This window comes from Erythrolamprus reginae, chromosome 1, assembly GCF_031021105.1.
Source record: "Erythrolamprus reginae isolate rEryReg1 chromosome 1, rEryReg1.hap1, whole genome shotgun sequence".
NCBI lineage: Eukaryota > Metazoa > Chordata > Lepidosauria > Squamata > Dipsadidae > Erythrolamprus > Erythrolamprus reginae.
The window spans coordinates 417,763,155-417,781,701 of NC_091950.1; the positions used below are offsets into that span (position 1 = coordinate 417,763,155).

At 47.3% G+C, this 18,547-nt stretch overlaps 1 protein-coding gene across 1 annotated transcript in view; it reads left to right on the top strand.

Moving 5' to 3' along the window:
• Window positions 1–18,547, top strand: part of CLTC (clathrin heavy chain) — a 166,748-nt gene that overhangs the window by 141,188 nt on the left and 7,013 nt on the right. The window contains 1 exon segment of the mRNA XM_070735367.1: window positions 3,925–4,146. Within this exon segment, the coding sequence (XP_070591468.1) occupies window positions 3,925–4,146 (222 nt within the window).

Consider the following 18,547-nt stretch of genomic DNA (forward strand, 5'->3'; position numbering starts at 1 on the left):
AACATACTCACAGACATACCATGCATAAATTTTATAGGCCTAGGGGGAAGGGAATATCTCAATTCCCCCATGCCTGACAAAGGTGGGTTTTAAGGAGCTTATGAAAGGCGAGGAGGGTGGGGGCAACTCTGATCTCCGGGGGGAGCTGATTCCAGAAGGCCAGGGCCCCCACAGAGAAGGCTCTTCCCCTAGGCCCCAGATTGTTGTGGGGGCCAGGTTTTTGACTCTATAAACCACTTAGAGAGGGCTCCAAAGCGGTATATAATTCTAAGTGCTATTGCTATTCTTTGATGGTGTTGTTATGGCCATCCATTCCAAAAGACTTGGTGGGAGAGGCCCCTACAACAACAAATATACAATTATAGATTTGTTTTAAGTAATTAGTTCAAGACAGAAACAATTATCATATAAGTAATACTTAACAGGAGCCATAGCCGCTCCGAGTCTTCGGAGAGGGGCGGCATGCAAATCTAATAAATAATAATAATAATAATAATAATAATAATAATAATAATAATAATGCACAGTGGTTAGAATGCAGTATTGCCAGCTCACTGGCCGCTGCCAGGAGTTCGATCCTGATCAGCTCAAAGCTGACTCAGCCTTCCATCTTTCCAAGATCGGTGAAATGAGGAGCCAGATTTTTGGGGGGCACTATGATGGCTCTGAAAAACTGCTTAGAAAGGGCTGTAAAAGCATACTGGAGCAACATAGATATTGTTGCCTGACAACAGACCACTTAGTAACGTTCAGAGTTACAACAGCATTGTAAAAAGTGTTGAAGCATCCCTGAGGCTATGCGATCAGAATTTGGACACTTAATAATAAGAAATAGAAATAGAATTCTTTCTTTATTGACCAAGTGTGATTGGACACACAAGGAATTTGTCTTTGGTGTATATTTGCTCTCAGTGCACATAAAAGAAAAGATACATTTGTCAAGAATTACAAGGTAAAACACTTAATGATTGCCTTAGAGGTCAAATAAGCAATGAAGAAACTATTAATAAAAATCTTAAGGATACAAGCAACAAGTTACAATCATACAGTCATAAGTGGAAGGAAATGGTGATAAGAATGATAGAAAAAATAGTAGTATACAAATAGCGGCATACAAATAAATAAATAAATAAATAAATAAGACATGATCGAAACATTTAAATATGTTAAAGGGTTAATTAAGGTCCAGGAGGGAAGTGTTTTTAATAGGAAAGTGAACACAAGAACAAGGAGACACAATCTGAAGTTAGTTGGGGGAAAGATCAAAGGCAACATGAGAAAATATTATTTTACTGAAAGAGTAGTAGATCCTTGGAACAAACTTCCAGCAGATGTGGTAGATAAATCCACAGTAACTGAATTTAAACATGCCTGGGATAAACATATATCCATCCTAAGATAAAATACAGAAAATAGTATAAAGGCAGACTAGATGAACCATGAGGTCTTTTTCTGCCGTCAGACTTCTATGTTTCTATGTTTCTATAAATAAGTAGTAATAGTAAAGCAGACTCAGTAAATAGTTTGACAGTGTTGAGGGAATTATTTGTTTAGCAGAGTGATGGCGTTCGGGAAATACTTGGCAACCGGTTTTTATTTATGACGGTTGCAGTGTCCCAGAGTCATATCAATGCCCTTTTGCAAATCTTCTAACAATGAGTAAACCGGATTCACTTAACAACTTCTAACTTAATTACCGCAGTTTCACTTAACAACTAGGGGCAAGAAGGTCACAAAATGGGGCAAAATTCACCTTGCTTAGCAATAGAAATTTTGGGCTGAATTGTGGTCATGAGTGGAGGACAACCTGTATGTAAGTCTAAATGCTGTTGCTATTCCTAAGAGACCAAGAGGGCAATTTTCTTTTGGGAATCTTTGCTTGTTATGTCCCGGTGGGACTATGCTGGAGGTGTCAAACTCAAAGGCCTGGGGGCTAGATCCGGCCCACGGGGCGCTTAGATCTGAGTCCCTCGGGAGTTGGGCGGCATACAAATCCAAATGAATGAATGAATGAAAATAAAATTTTACCAGTGGCTAGAAATCAGAAGAGATTATTATTATTATTATTATTATTATTATTATTATTATTATTATTATTATTTAGATTTGTATGCCGCCCCTCTCCATAGACTCGGGGCGGCTTACAGCAATGATAAAAACAATATATAATGACAAACCTAATAATTAGAATCTAAAATAACAATAATACATTTAAAAATTCTAAAAAAAACAAGCAACCCCAATATATGAAAACATACATACAATCATATCATATCATACACAAAAAACTACATAGGCAGGGGGAGATGTTTCTGTTTCCCCACGCCTGACGACAGAGGTGGGTTTTAAGGAGTTTACGAAAGGTAAGGAGGGTGGGGGCAGTTCTGATCTCTGGAGGGAGCTGATTCCAGAGGGTCGGAACCGCCACAGAGAAGGCTCTTCCCCTGGGTCCCGCCAGACGACATTGTTTAGTTGACGGGACCCGGAAGAGACCAACTCTGTGGGACCTAACCGGCCGCTGGGATTCGTGCGGCAGAAGGCGGTCTCGTAGATACCCTGGTCCGGTGCCTTGAAGGGCTTTATAGGTGATGACCAACACTTTGAATTGTGACCGGAAACTGATCGGCAACCATTGCAGAGTGCGGAGTGTTGGTGTTACATGGGCATTTTTGGGAAAGCCCATGATTGCTCTCGCAGCTGCATTCTGCACAATCTAAAGTTTCCGAACACTCTTCAAAGGTAGCCCCATGTAGAGAGCATTACAGTAGTCGAGCCTCGAGGTGATGAGGGCATGAGTGACTGTGAGCAGTGACTCCCGGTCCAAACAAGTCAAATAAACAGGGAAAAATTGTTAGAATGTGATCAACAAATATCGTGAAAATAGTAAATAATATAAAAGTAGGATAGAGGTCTGGATATATGTGTGCACGTATATATATATGTAAAGCTTGAAGAAGTAATATTGTGAAGTGTAAATATATCTGGAAATGAAATAGTGGCAAAAGTGGTTAGTATTTATTTATATTGCATGCATTTTTACATATCTTGCTTATATGTGGTTGGTTTATAACTAAAAAATTCAATAAAGATTAAAAGTAATAAAATAAAATAAATAGCAAAGGACCAGCCTGCAGTGCCTCTGCCAGGGAAGCTGGAACTCAAGAGGGCCATTGGGCAGCCCTCCCAGGCTCTGTTTTTAGCTGCGACGGCCTCCTGCCACTCTCGACCAATGAAAACGGAGCCCTGGAGCCAGTTTTTGCTGGCAGAGCACTTGGGCCATCACAGTCCCCCACGACGAGTGACATTAAGCTAGCCCCACCCCCTTGCCCCACTGAGGTCAAACCCAAACTTGACGCCTCCCTTGATGAAAATGTGTTTGATGCCCCTGGACTAGTCAGTCTGCAGTTAATTAATTAATTAATTTAGTTAGTTAGTTAGTTAGTTAGTCCAATACATAATACCCATTGAAGAGAATAGATATGTAATAATATAAATAAAGAAAAGAATAGAAGAAAAGATATAAAAGTATACATCTCCCCCGGGCCTATATAATTTATGTATGGTATGTTTGTAGGTATGTCTGCTTAAAAATGGGGTTTTTTAACTACTTTAAATTTTAAATTGTATATTATTAGATTTGTTATTAATTGTTTTATTGTGTTGTGAGCCGCCACAAGTCCACGGAAAGGGGCGGCATACAAATATAATAATAATAATAATAATAATAATAATAATAATAGAACATATTTGAAAGGAAGAAAAGATAAATGAGATAAGGAGAGACAATTGGACAGGGGACGGAAGCCACACTGGTGCACTTATGCACGCCCCTTGGTGCTGCCGGTGGGCTCCCTTGCCCTTCCTCTGAGCGTCAGGCCGGAGTTCCCGTCCTTGATGGGCCCTTGTTTCTTCTCCTCCTCCCAGGACGCCATGCAATACGCCTCAGAGTCCAAAGACACGGAGCTGGCGGAGGAGCTGCTGCAGTGGTTCCTCCAGGAAGGCAAGCAAGAATGTTTCGGCGCCTGTCTCTTCACTTGCTACGATCTTCTCCGGCCAGACGTGGTCTTGGAAACTGCCTGGAGACACAACATCATGGACTTTGCCATGCCCTACTTCATCCAGGTCATGAAGGAATACTTGAGCAAGGTAAGGGTCCGGGCCTCCTCCTCCCACCCCCTACCCACCTGTCCCAGCCCCCTCCCCCTTTTGTCTGTCACCTGCCTGCTGTGCCTTTCTTGTGGGACCCTCGGCTCTTGGAAAACATGCCCTCCCTGAGCATCTCTTGTCTGTCAATGCCGGCCTTCTTTTGTCCTCCCAAATCCCTGTTGGATTCTTCAATGCACAGTAAGGTCCTAGCCAAGGGGATGCGGTGGCTCAGTTAGGCTTTAAGATGCTGAACTTCTCAATCGGAAAAGTCGGCAGTTTGGCGATGTGAATCCCTAGTTTTGCGTCATGGAGCGAACATGATGGAAACATTTAAATATGTCAAAGGGTTAAATAAGGTTCAGGAGGGAAGTGTTTTTAATAGGAAAGTGAACACAAGAACAAGGGGACACAATCTGAAGTTAGTTGGGGGAAAGATCAAAAGCAACGTGAGAAAATATTATTTTACTGAAAGAGTAGTAGATCCTTGGAACAAACTTCCAGCAGACCTGGTTGGTCAATCCACAGTCACTGAATTTAAACATGCCTGGGATAAACATATATCCATCCTAAGATCAAATACAGGAAAATAGTATAAGGGCAGACTAGATGGACCATGAGGTCTTTTTCTGCCATCAATCTTCTATGTTTCTAACTCCCATTACTTGTCCCAGCTTCAAAAGCACGTAAAAAATGCAAGTAGAAAAGCAGGGATCAACTTGGTGGGAAGGTAACAGCGGTCAGTGCACTTTTGGCATTGAGTCATGCCGGCCACGTGACCATGGAGACGCCTTCGGACAGCTCTAGCTCTTCGGCTTAATATAGTGATGGCGAACCTATGGCACGGGTGCTACAGGTGGCACGTGAGCTATTGCCCTAGCTCAGCTCCAGCGTGCATGTGTGTGCTGGCCAGCTGAATTTTGGCTCACACAGAGGCTCTGGGAGGATGTTTTTGGCTCCCAGAGAACCTCTGGGGGGATGGGGCTCCACCCCCTGGCTCCAGGGAAGCCTTTGGAGCCTGGGGTGGGGGCGAAATAACAAGCCTACTGGGTCCACCAGAAGTTAGGAAACAGGCCATTTCCAGCCTCTGGGGGTGGGGGAAGCTGTTTCCACCCTCCCCAGGCATTGAATTATGGATGTGGGGACTCGCGCCTGCACAATAGCACACGCACACACTCTTTCAGCAGCCGAGCAAAAAATGGTTCACCATCACTGGCTTAGAAACTGAGATGAGCACCGCCCCCTAGAATGGGGAATGATTAGTACAGTGATGGCGAACCTTTTTTTAGCTTGTGTGCGCTGAAAGTTTATAAAAAAGTTCACATAAGATGTTTGGACAAAGAGAACAGAAATGTTTATTCTCTCTGGGTATACCAAAAACGGTTTGCAAAGCGGGTACTCTTCACAAGGGAAGAGACACTTGTACAGAAGCTAAAGAGCAGGTTATATAGGTTTTACAAATCACAAAGGTACATAGAATTCCTCAACTTATCACAGGGGCACACAAAATTCCTTGCCTAAATAAGGTCTACATCCTGTTTCTTTCTCCTGGAGATGAATAGTGCCTTATATGGTTTATTGGGTAAACAGCAAACATTTATCTTGTTAAACACAGATCCCAAAATGACAGTCACAAGATAAGGAAAAACAGGAAATCCTAATCTTGTTAAAGACAGAAACTACAGACAGCAAATACTGATATTCTTAAAATAAAACTTAAATTATTTTATACACAATGGATTTTTCCTTCACTTGCATGCCAAAAGGACGTGTGTACACACCCACACCCATGCCCTCCATTTACAAAACTCTCCCCCCCCCCATGCATGCGCACAGGCCTCACTGAAGCCTGTGGGCAGCACAAACGGACTTCCAGTTTGCCCATTGGGCTGTTTTTCGCACTTTGGAGGCTTCAGGAGGCTTCCCTGAAGCCTCAGGATTGCGAAAGACGGCCTGCCTTCCCCAAGGCCGGAAATCAGCTGGCTGGCGCACGCATGCTAGTGTTGATGTAGGGCAATGCCTCGCGTGCTCTCCGATATGGCTCCACGTGCCACCTGTGGCATGTGTGCCATAGGTTTGCCATCACGGGACTAGCACATATGTGCGAGGGGAACCTTTACCTTTATCTAGGGTCCTAGCCAGTTGGACTGGGTTCTGGTTTTGAATGCAGGCAATCTTCGACTTACAACCATTCATTTAGTGACCCTGTTCCAAGTTATAATGGCACTCAGTGACTTATGACCATTTTTATGACTGTCATAGCATCCCTATAGTCGCGTGATCAAAATCACATTTACGACGGTTGCCATGTCCCCAGGGGTCACATGCCCCCCCTTTTTTGCAACCTTCCGGCAAACAAAGTCCATGGGGGAAATCAGATTCTCTGACTTAAAGGCTGCAGTGATTCGCTTAATAACTGTGGCAAGAAAGGTGGTAAAATGAGACAAAATTCACTGAACAAACGTCTTGCTTAGCATCAGAAATTTTGGGCTCCATAGAGGTTGCAAGCCAAGGACTGCCTATATTTTCTCTCTTTCGGTCACAGCAAATCTGCCGAATTTGGGGCAGTAAAACTGGAATTGGGCCCCTGTTGTTAGTTTACAATCTCACTTGCAAGAGAGATTGCAAGAGAGATTGCAAGATTGGTGGTTATCCCAAAAGGTGCTTTTTTTCAGGAGGCAACTGGACTCTCTGATTTTCTTTGAAGATATTTTGCTTCTCCTCCACGAAGCTTCAGCTCCAACTGGATGGAGGAATGGGAAGGATTGATATTCCATGCAGATAGCTGGTCATTTACACCCTTTTAGAGAGTCGTTGAGGCCATTTGGGGAGGTTTATCTGTGTCCTCAGGATCAGCTGAGTGGTGCAAATGTTTCCTCTAGTCTGCAATTTTTTCCTTCCGGAAATCCATTCCTACTCTCGCACTATTTGAAAGGCGTTCCTCTCAAATTGCCCAGCTAAAAGTCTGTAGAGATGATCTCAAGTCATCCACCATCCAGTCAGAGCTGAAGAAGCCTCTTGGGTGAGAAGCGAAACATCTTCGAAGAAAAACAAGAAGAAAAAAGCACCTTTGGGACAACCATGAGCTACATGACTGAAAATCTCTACAGACCACTGGATTGTTAGCTGTGGTTCATTGATAAGATTAAACTCCTGTTGTTAGCTCAGTAATATAGCTCAGGGGTCTCCAGCCTTGGCAACTTCAAGACTTGTGGACTTCAACTCCCAGAGTTCCTCAGGCAGCTCACAAGTGCACAAGTCTTAAAGTTGCCAAGGCTGGAGACCCCTGCGTCTAGCTGATAGAATGATGAGGGTCAACCAGAAAGTAATGCACCACATTTTTTTTCTTCAACAATTATTTATTGAACACAAAAAATAATGATGTTTCTTCTACTCTGCTTATTTTTCCACATACTCTCCGTCCCGTTCTATGGCCTTCCTCCAACAAGACACAAGGGTGTGTATGCCCTGTCGGTACCACTCTTTGTTCTGGTCACGAAGCCATTTCTGCACTGGGCGATATCAGCTCTTTGTCATCCTCAAAATGTCTTCCACAACTAACCATACTTCTGCCGACTACAGATTCTCCATCAACTGTACACAAACATTTGTGAATGTTCCCAACAGTTTCTTTCTGTACACAAACATTTGTGAATGTTCCCAACAGTTTCTTTCTGTACACAAACATTTGTGAATGTTCCCAACAGTTTCTTTCTGTACACAAACATTTGTGAATGTTCCCAACAGTTTCTTTCTGTACACAAACATTTGTGAATGTTCCCAACAGTTTCTTTCTCCGCAGTGAGAAATTCAATGACAACACGCTACTTGTAGCGTACATCACTTACAGACGCCATTTCGAAACACTGCTGCAGCTACGCTACCTGTCTGAAGAAACGCAAAATTTACACACGCACTCCTGGCAATTCAAATAATGTACAGTATATCTAAGGTTTTGCATTCATACTGTCAATCCCTTCCACCTCCAGGTTCTCGGTTAACTCTCTCTCTTCCATTCTCTTGAGTTTACTCTCTGCCCATGGCTGGAGCAGACGGATGGGAGCTCACGTTCTGGAAGGAGAGTGTTGGAATTTGTTGTCAGTGAACCAAACAGCATCTGAGAAATAAATCACATTTCACTCCAGGGCTCTCACACCAGGTTTGATTTACTACCAAAGCCATGTTGGATTCGTAACTGTCATTCCAACACTAAATTCTCTTCAGTTCCACATTATTATTTATTATTATTATTATTATTATTATTATTATTATTATTATTATTATTATTTATTGGATTTGTATGCCGCTCCTCTCCACAGACTCGGGGCAGCTAACAACAGCAGTAAAACAGTACAACAAAATCCAATACTAAAAAGCAGTTAAAAAACCCATTATATAAAAACCAATCATACATACAAACATACCATACATAAAATTGTGAAGGCCTAGGGGGAAAGTGTATCTTAGTTCCTCCATGCCTGGCGGCAGAGGTGGGTTTTAAGCAGCTTACGAAAGGCAAGGAGGGTGGGGACAATTCTAATCTCTGGGGGGAGTTGGTTCCAGAGGGTCGGGGCCGCCACAGAGAAGGCTCTTCTTCTGGGCCCCGCCAAGCGACATTGTTTAGTTGATGGGACCCGGAGAAGGCCCACTCTGTGGGACCTAACTGGTCGCTGGGTTTCGTGCGGCAGAAGGCAGTCCCTGAGATATTCTGGCCCGGTGCCATGAAGGGCTTTATGGGTCATAACCAACACTTTGAATTGTGACCGGAAACTGATCGGCAACCAATGCAGACTGCAGAGTGTTGGAGAAACATGGGCATATTTGGGAAAGCCCATGATTGCTCTCGCAGCTGCATTCTGCACGATCTGCAGTTTGATTGATTGCATGGCCCAAGTCTACCCATTGATTCCAAGGTTGCATAGGAGCCGAGACGTTTTCTCCCATGCCTCCTGGAAGGAGAGTCCAGCATGGGTTTAGCTCAAGTCTTATTGGTAGGACTGAGTTTCAAATTAACATAAATAAATAATAATTAGGTACCGCCCCCTTGCTGCCCCAAATACCCAGTTTTAAAAAACTCAGTCGAGGTTAAGGACATGAGTTTTATTTCTCCCTCTAGGTTGAGTATGTTTAAATATTAATAAATAATGTGTTGAACTTTGTAATTTTTTTCCCTTTGTCGTTTTTACAGGTTTGCGGTTCAACTAGGGGTCTCTGCCCTCCGCGGGCACCACCCCCACCTTTTCTCCTTTTGGGGCCTCTTCTCTCCGTGGGTACTGCCCAGCGAGGAGCAACTGGGCACTTATTCTTGACCCCAGCGGTCAGACTTAGCCCAATTCACCCCAGATGGGAGGGGTCCGTCCCTTCCCATCGTCGGGGGCGGCGAGGAAATGATCGCTATTACCGCAGCCGCCGCAAGCCGCCAAACAGCTGATTGCCGCTTGCAAACGGCAAGCCGAAGATGGCGTTTTTTAGTGGCAGCCGAGGCGTCTGGCAGGGAAGCGGCTGGCGGCTTCAATCTCAGCCTTTCCAATGGCGGGCGCTCGCTCTCATGAGGCGATTCATCGCGCCCGCCATGTTGTTTCAATAAAGCTGAGGCGCGAACGGCTTCTATCGCCGTTTCAAAAAGGCGCAAACCGGGCAGCTGGCCAACTTCGGAGGCCTACAGTTCTGCCTAGTGACAGCCGAGGGGGTCACGTGGGGCGCTGACAGCCAATTGAAAAACGGCTTAGCTGTCAGTTTGCCTGCATGTCTCACTTGCGAGTGAGAACTTTGCTTAAACACCTGCGGCTGTGTGAGAGTTCATTTGTGGATTTGTGAGTACGCTGCCCCGATATAATTGAATAATATGGCTGATCAAGTGGTCATCAGGGAGGAGCAGGCCCAGGCAGTCCAGACACCTGCCAAAGGGAAGGACAAGGCTCCAAGCAAGCCTAAAAGTAAATCCTCCCAGTCTGGTTCCTCTCTTCGTGAGGCTGAGAGGAAGATTAAGGCCCTGGAGCAACGTTTGGAGGCGGCCTTGTCCCCCCCCATTGTAGGTGGACTGTCCATAGGCCCTTTCCAGCCTCTTCCTCCAGCTGTTTCCATGGGTCTCCAGGGCACCGCATCTGAGAGGGACTGGTCCCCTGACAGGCAAGCCATTCCTCCATTGCCATCAACTGCAGCAAGGCCTGAGAGGCCTTCATCCTCTCATAGCCAGGCACTGCCTCAGGGGGAGTTACAGATACCATCTTATGTGCCTTCATCTACTTTCACCCCCACGGCAGCGGGGCTTAGAGACAATGCAGATGCTTGGCAGGCCTTTGCCCCTACTATACAGGACATTGTGGCCAATGCATATACGCAGGGCATAGCTGCGGCAACACAACGAGCCAATGCCTTTCCATCTCAGCCTATCCAGCCCAGGGACATCTGGTCAGCACCACCGCCCCCTACTGGGCTGGGTTCTATGTCACTTGACCACACTGACTTTGAGGAAGACAGTGACCACGGAGATGGCCTGTCGGATGATGAATTCACTGTTCCAGAGCAGCCAGCGGTGGCGGGCCTTTTTAAACCCTCCTTGTATAGGGTTTTATTGCGCAAGGCAAAGCAAGCCTTAGATGTGCCAGGAGCGACGCCACTAGTGGAGCCATCAGACGGGCTACGCACCTCGGCTGCTTTATGCAAGGAACCCGCCCAGGAATCGGACAAGGTTCCTGCACTGGAGATTTTCCTCGAGAATGTCAAGCGCCCGTGGCAACATCCGGCTGCGGCACAAGGGCCTTCTAACCTGGAACGCAGGTTTTATACCTTTGATGACAGCATGGAGACGCTACTCCAATTTCCCCCTGTGGACAAGCCGGTGGCCACTTTGGTTTCCCGCACGGTTGTGCCTTCGGAGACGGCGGACAATTTGAAACCGGATGAAAGGAGGGCGGAGACTCTTCTCAAAAAGACCCACCAGATGGCCGCTTGGGCTCTTCGAGCAGCTTCCACTGCCTCCTTCTTCAGTCGGGCCTCCATTATGTGGATTCAGGAGGTTCAGGCGAGACTGGCTCCTGAGGAGACTCGGTTGCGGCAGGACTTGAATAAACTCCTCGCGACTGCGGAATTTTCCACGGATGCCACCCTGCATGCCGCGAAATTTGCCTCCAGGGCTATGGCTTCCACCATTTCGTCAAGGCGCCTGCTTTGGCTTAGGAACTGGCAGGTGGATGCCAAGTCCAAGTGGACTCTGTCCTCGGCTCCCTTTGAGGGTACAAAATTGTTCGGGGAGGCCCTAGATCCTGTCCTGGTGGAGGATAAGGATAAAAGGAAGGTCCTCCCAAGATCTTTCCGTCGCCAGGACCGAAGGGCTGGTCCGTACTCCCGTAGGCAGTCCTTTCGGTGGGACTCGTGGTCCGCCCCTTCTCAGCAGGCCAGACCTTACTCACAGGGTGCCTTTTCCACATCCTACAGGAATGACCGACAGTATTCCCAGGAACGAGGCAGAGGTTTCTCCCAGACCAGACGACCATACCGTGGATACCAGCAACGGAACGCCAGACGTGGAAAGTGACTGTCTGGACGGCATTCCTTTGGGGGGCAGGCTAGAAAAGTTCAGCGAGAGATGGCGAGCTACTACCTCAGACCCTTGGGTTTTAGCCACTATCTCGCAAGGGCTAAAGATCGAGTTTCTACACGACCCTCCACACCATTTTACCGCCTGTCCGGTCCCCAGAGACTTCGAAAGGAGGTCTCTGTTAGATCGGGAAATTCTCCACCTTTTACAGATCCAGGCGATCGAGCCTGTTCAGGACAATTCCAAGGGTACAGGATTCTATTCAAGGGTGTTCCTTGTACCCAAGGCCTCCGGGGGTTGCAGGCTCATCTTGAACCTCAAACGTCTCAACCAGTATATTCTGTACCGACGGTTCAAGATGGCCTCCCTCCGCTCCATCCTGGCCTCTGTTCGAGCAGGGGACCTTCTTACGTCAGTGGATTTAAAGGAGGCCTACCTGCACATCCCCATACACCCGTGCCATCGACAATTTCTTCGATTCTGTCTACACAACGTCCATTACCAGTACAGGGCCATGCCCTTTGGCCTGTCATCGGCCCCACGTACTTTTACGAAGGTACTGGATGCACTGCTGGCCGATCTGCGGTCCCGACCTATCCGGATTCTCGCATATTTGGACGACATCTTACTTCTGTCTCCAACCCGCCAGAGGGCGCACAAGGACTTGCAAACCACGATGTCTTGTCTACAACGTCATGGCTTTACCATCAACATGCCAAAAAGCCATTTGGCTCCTGCCACCAGACTCATTCATCTGGGTGCGGTGATAGATACGATCTCTCAAAGAGTGTATCTATCCCCGGAGAGACAGCACCGCATCTGTTCCCTCATAGACGGCCTTCAACAGAAACGAACGGTGCCGTTGTCTTTCCTGTCAAAGGTACTCGGGACCCTAGTTTCCTGCGTGGACATTGTTCCTTGGGCCCGTTACCATTATCGACTGCTCCAGTGGACCTTGCTCCCGTTTCAGCGTCGCAGATTGAGCCATACACACCGTCTAACCGTCGTGGGCCGCGAGTTGCAACTCTCTCTCCGCTGGTGGAGATCTGCAGCACTGCGGCAGGGCACTTCCTTCGGACCATGCCATCACACGATCCTCACCACAGACGCCAGTCTGTTGGGGTGGGGGGCTCACATCCAGTCTCAGGTGGCTCAGGGCTTCTGGAGCCCCCAGGAGCTATGTCCAATAAACATCAATTTCTTGGAGTTGAGAGCTGTCCGCTTGGCCTTGCTGGCCTTCGCCACCTTACTGGAGGGTCACCACGTCCTTGTACGCACGGACAACGTAGCGACCAGGGCGCATTTAAATCACCAGGGTGGAACGCGCTCTCTCAGGTTGATGGAAGAGACGGTCCTCCTCTTCAACTGGGCGGAGACTCATCTTTCCTCCCTCCATGCAGAGCACATCGCGGGGGAGGACAACAAGCAGGCGGATTGGCTCAGTCGCCAGGAACTGGACCCGGCGGAGTGGCGGCTCGATCCGGACCTGTTTCAGGAAGTCTCGCGTCGGTTCGGGGAACCGGTGGTGGATCTCTTCGCTACCCCCCAGAATACCCAACTCCGGAGGTTCTACTCCCGGTTTCCAACTCCGGGAGCCGAAGGAGTCAATGCACTACATCTTCAGTGGCCAAAGGTCCTACTGTACGCCTTCCCCCCGATTCCACTCATTCCATCAGTGGTAAGGAAGATCCTGTCGGAGGAGGCGGAGGTGATCTTGCTAGCGCCTCATTGGCCTCGGAGACCGTGGTTTGCGGACCTCAGAGAACTGTCCATTTCTCCACCGTGGAGGATACCGGACGACCGGATATGCCTCAGCCAGGGGTTCGTGTACCACCCGGAACCTCAATGGTTTCACTTAACCGCATGGCATTTGAAGGGGACAGGTTGAGGAGCTGTCTCCTTCCCGAGAATGTTATCGCGACTATTCAAGCGGCTCGACGCCCTTCCACAGTCCGAATTTATCAGGCAACATGGGCAGCCTTTCATTCCTTCTGCAATGACAGGAACCTTCGACCACAGGATTCCTCAGTCATCTCTGTCCTGGAATTCTTGCAGAAGGGTTTGGAGAAAGGTTTGGCGCCAAACACGCTAAAACGTCAGGTCGCAGCGCTTGCCACCATTATAAAGCGGGACGATGGGGGACCTTTAACTAGTCACCCTTGGATTAAGGATTTTCTCAGAGGGGCTACCAACACGCATCCCCCTCCTGTTCGTCGTTTTCCCACATGGGACTTGACCTTGGTCCTTCAGGCCCTCACGGGACCACCGTTTGAACCGTTGAGAACTGTTCCATTGCGTTACCTTTCCTTTAAGACGGCCTTTTTGGTGGCAGTCACCTCGGCAAGGCGGGTTTCCGAACTGTCCGCCCTGTCAGTCAGATCAGACTTGTGTCAGTTCTATCCAGACAGAGTTTGTTTACGTCTGGACCCCACCTTTCTTCCAAAGATTAACACTCACTTTCACAGGGCTCTAGAGCTGGTGTTACCGGATTTTTGTGCTCATGGTACTCACCCTTTAGAGCTTAAATGGCACAAGATAGATGTACGCAGAGCACTGAAGCTTTACATCAGGCGTACCGGCAGTTCACGCAAGACTGAGGCTTTGTTTGTTTCGTTTAGTGCTAGCAAACTGGGCCTCAAGGTATCTTCTAATACTATCAGCCAGTGGGTGAGACTATGTATAGTTGAGGCATACAAGGCGAGCGCAAGGACTCCACCGAGTGGTATACAGGCTCATTCGACAAGGAGTGCGGCTTCTTCGGCAGCTTGGGCGTCACAAGCTCCCCTTGAAGATATCTGCAGAGCCGCGGCCTGGAGTTCACCCACAACTTTTATTCGCCATTACAAATTGGACACCTTCGCTTCAGCTGAAGCTGCTTTTGGCAGACGGGTACTCCAGAAGGTGTGCGGGGAGGTACCACCCATGGTTCACAATCTCCCTCCCTGAACCTTGGACCTTGGGTATATCCCATGCTGGACTCTCCTTCCAGGAGGCATGGGAGAAGAACCGTTGTACCTACCTGAACGGTCTTCTCGATGCCCTGGAAGGAGAGTCCATACCCTCCCGAAGAACCATGGGAGTTTTGGTTTGATGGTACTGTTTTCTTATGTTATTATGGTTGTTAATAAAGTTCATTACCTTTACATCTTTTCGTTTTTTAAAACTGGGTATTTGGGGCAGCAAGGGGGCGGTACCTAATTATTATTTATTTATGTTAATTTGAAACTCAGTCCTACCAATAAGACTTGAGCTAAACCCATGCTGGACTCTCCTTCCAGGGCATCGAGAAGACCGTTCAGGTAGGTACAACGGTTCTTTTCCTTGTTCCGGGCCTTCTGAATTGTTTGGTTAATGTTTCCCTATTGTGTTTGGGCTGGGAGGAAAATATTTATCTTTAGGCAAATATAACATGAAAGAGATTTTTAACTCACAGCTCGTGGTACTTAAAAAGCTTGTTGCTCCATGCTGCCGACGGAGACAGTAGACACACATGGGCTTAGCTCGCAGCCTTAGCCCCACGTGACTCCTGTCTCCGTTCTAAGCAGGAGAAGAGGCGTTCAGGTGAGTTGGGGGAAAGATCAAAAGCAACATGAGAAAATATTATTTTACTGAAAGAGTAGTAGATCCTTGGAACAAACGTCCAGCAGACATGGTTGGTAAATCCACAGGAACAGAATTGAAACATGCCTGGGATAAACATATATCCATTGTAAGATAAAATACAGGAAATAGTATAAGGGCAGACTAGATGGACCATGAGGTCTTTTTCTGCCGTCAGTCTTCTATGTTTCTATGTTTCTATCCAACGCCTATTTTGGGTGTTTTAATAGGATTAGTAGGAGATCACTTATGGATTATGGTTTAGCATGATGAAACTTAGGGAAATAATTAATATGACCAGATGACCAGTGTCAAGATTGGGTGGTTTCTAAATTAAAATATGAAATATGGCTTTAGACCCTCTTCCCACCCCTTCTTTCCAAAACTCATTCCTGAAATGGTGAGCTAGAAAAAAAAACCCTGCATAAATATCCTTCAAAGCAGTAAACTTTGATCACTTTTACCATTAGGGTCAAAATCACTTCAAGTTTTAATATCTAGGGCAGGGGTGTCAAGTTTTATTTCATTAAGGGCCACATCAGGGTTGTGGGGTGCACACAGGGTGGGGCTGGGGTGGGTGTGGCCATGGTGGGCATCGCTGGCCTCCTGCAGCATTCTACCAGCTGAAAGTGGGCCACGCAGAAGACCCAAGTGGCTTGTTTTCAGCCAGCAGAGTGCTGCAGGAGGCTGGGGAGGCCAAAAATGGGCCATCTAGGGACTACACACACACACACACACACACACACACACACACACACACACGGCTTGTTTTGGCTGGCAGAAGCATCACGGGCCAGTACTTTGATATTTCCAGGCTGGCTAGGCGGGTCAGATTTCAGCCCCTTGCGGGCCAAATGTGGGCCTTGAGTTTGACCCCCCAATCTAGGGCAACTCTCAGAATTCCCCATCCGGTTCGCACTTCTTAAAAAGCTGCTCGGGTTGACAAACACTGGTCTGGAGCTTTTAACCCACAAGTTTGCCCTTCTTTTTGCATGATGTTCTTGGTATAAAGTGTGAATACTACCCATTCAACCGTGGGAACGTGGAGGAACTGGACTTTGGCAGCCAAGGTGGCCTTTTGAGTTCTAAACCTTTCCCTTCTCCCTTTTGACTTGCTCTCTGTTAACTCTAAAATGCAAAATATTGGAATTTTCTTTTTCCTCTAAGCTGCACCTTCTGAATTCCTTTGCAGGTTGATACAATAAAGGAAAAGGTGAAAGTTGGTTCTTTTCCATCTTTTTAAAGTCTGGAGGCCTTAGTCTAAGGATATCTGCATGAGTTTTTTATTTTATTATGTTTCCTTTCCCCGCCCCCTACCTTTCCTACACTGCTGCTACTGCTTTCTGCCCGCCCGCCCCTTTGAAAAAAAATCTCACTTAAAAAGCCTCTGCAAGTTTTTATTTTAAAAAACCAACAGAGTCATAGCTGTAGAATAGAACTGTTGACACTAATTGGCTCATCAACTCTCCAGGAAGGTTAGAAACAATCTACCGGATCATGGATCACGGGATCCGAGAGCTCACCAGGCATTTAGCCCTGTCCCAAGAACCCTCTAAAAAAGAAAGCGCAGGAAATAGCCGGTGCGGTTGTGTAACCGGTTCTCCCTGAAAGGGGGGGGGGCAATTGGGTTTCCCATTTGATGCTGTGTGTTTTCTCCTCCCTGGAGAGGATTGTGACCATGCCAGTCTTACTAACGTGTCTTGCTGAGAGTGGCTAGCTGCTTAGAGACTCCCTCTTACCACACCAGCCGGACCTCTGCCTCGCTGGTCCCATCTGGCTACTTCCTGTTCCTTTGGTCACTTTCCAAGGCTTGGATCTTCCCATTGAAGCCTTTCCAAGGCTTGGATGTCCCCTTCGGAGAGGGGCGGCGTACAAATCTAATCAATTATTATTATTATTATTAAGCGCCATGTCTTCCCATTGGTTGATTTCAAGACCTGGGTCTTCCCATTGATTGATTGGAAACTCTGGGTTTTCCCATTGGTTGATTTCAAGGCCTGGGTCTTCCCATTGGTTGATTGCAAGGCCTGGGTCTTCCCATTGGTTGATTGCAAGGCCTGGGTCTTCCCATTGGTTGATTGCAAGACCTGGGTCTTCCCATTGGTTGATTTCAAGGTCTGGGTCTTCCCATGGATTGATTGCAAGCCCCCGGTCTTCCCAGTGATTGACATCAAGTCCTGAGTCTTCCCATTGATTGATTACAAGTCCTGGGTCTTCCCATTGGTTGATTGCAAGTCCTGGGTCTTTCCATTGATTGATTAGAATCCCTGGGTCTTCCCATTGGTTGATTTCAAGGCCCAGGTCTTCCCATTGGTTGATTGCAAGCCCTGGATCTTCCCATTGGTTGATTGCAAGGCCTGGGTCTTCCCATTGGTTGATTGCAAGCTCTGGATCTTCCCATTGGTTGATTGCAAGCCCTGGATCTTCCCATTGGTTGATTTCAAGCCCTGGGTCTTCCCATTGATTGATTGCATGGCCCAGGTCTACCCATTGATTCCAAGGCCTGTGTCATTCCATTGATTCCAGGACCAGGGTCTTCCCATCGATTTGACTTGCCATTACCCCCAAAGCCTCCCAAGCTGGTTTTAAGCCAGAGCCAAGGCCCTCCACTTCCCCAAAGCTGAGCCATTCTTCCCACTCTGGTAGCATTTCCCCCAAATTCATAACTCTCCTTCTGCAAATGGGCCGATCCAAGCTTCCCTCTGAGAATTGGGCCACGCACACAAGCACCCACCCCATTCCCCCACCCCAAAAAAAGTCTGGAACCGGCCCATGCTCCAATGCCCCGAGTCCTCCAGCAGCGAGCAGGTCAAAGGCAGAGCCCGTGTGGTGTGGGGAGAAAAACAACAACACGGTACATGAATTGCAGTGTTTGCTTTTCTGAACTGAGCATGTCCGGCCATCATTGTGATGTACATCTCACTTAAGCTGCAAAGCATTGCTGTGGAAAGGGGGGGAGGGGCTGTTCCTGCGTGCCGTGAACTTTTTTTGGTTGGGGGGGGGGGGGAAGGCTGGCTGGAGGGAGGCGCCTGGCCGCCATCTTCCAACTTCACTCCTTTTGCTTCTTTAGTTCCTTTGCCTTCCCCCCCCATGCACATATGACACCAAAAAAAATCTCTCAGCATTGACCGCATGCGGTACATTCTTCTGTCCTTTCTTTCTCTCTTTCTTCCTCCTTTTTTTTTTTACTTCTCTCCCTTCTGCAGCCTTATTGCAGTCTCTGTGGAAAAGCCTTTTCCTTTTCTTTTTCCCTCCCTTTCTACA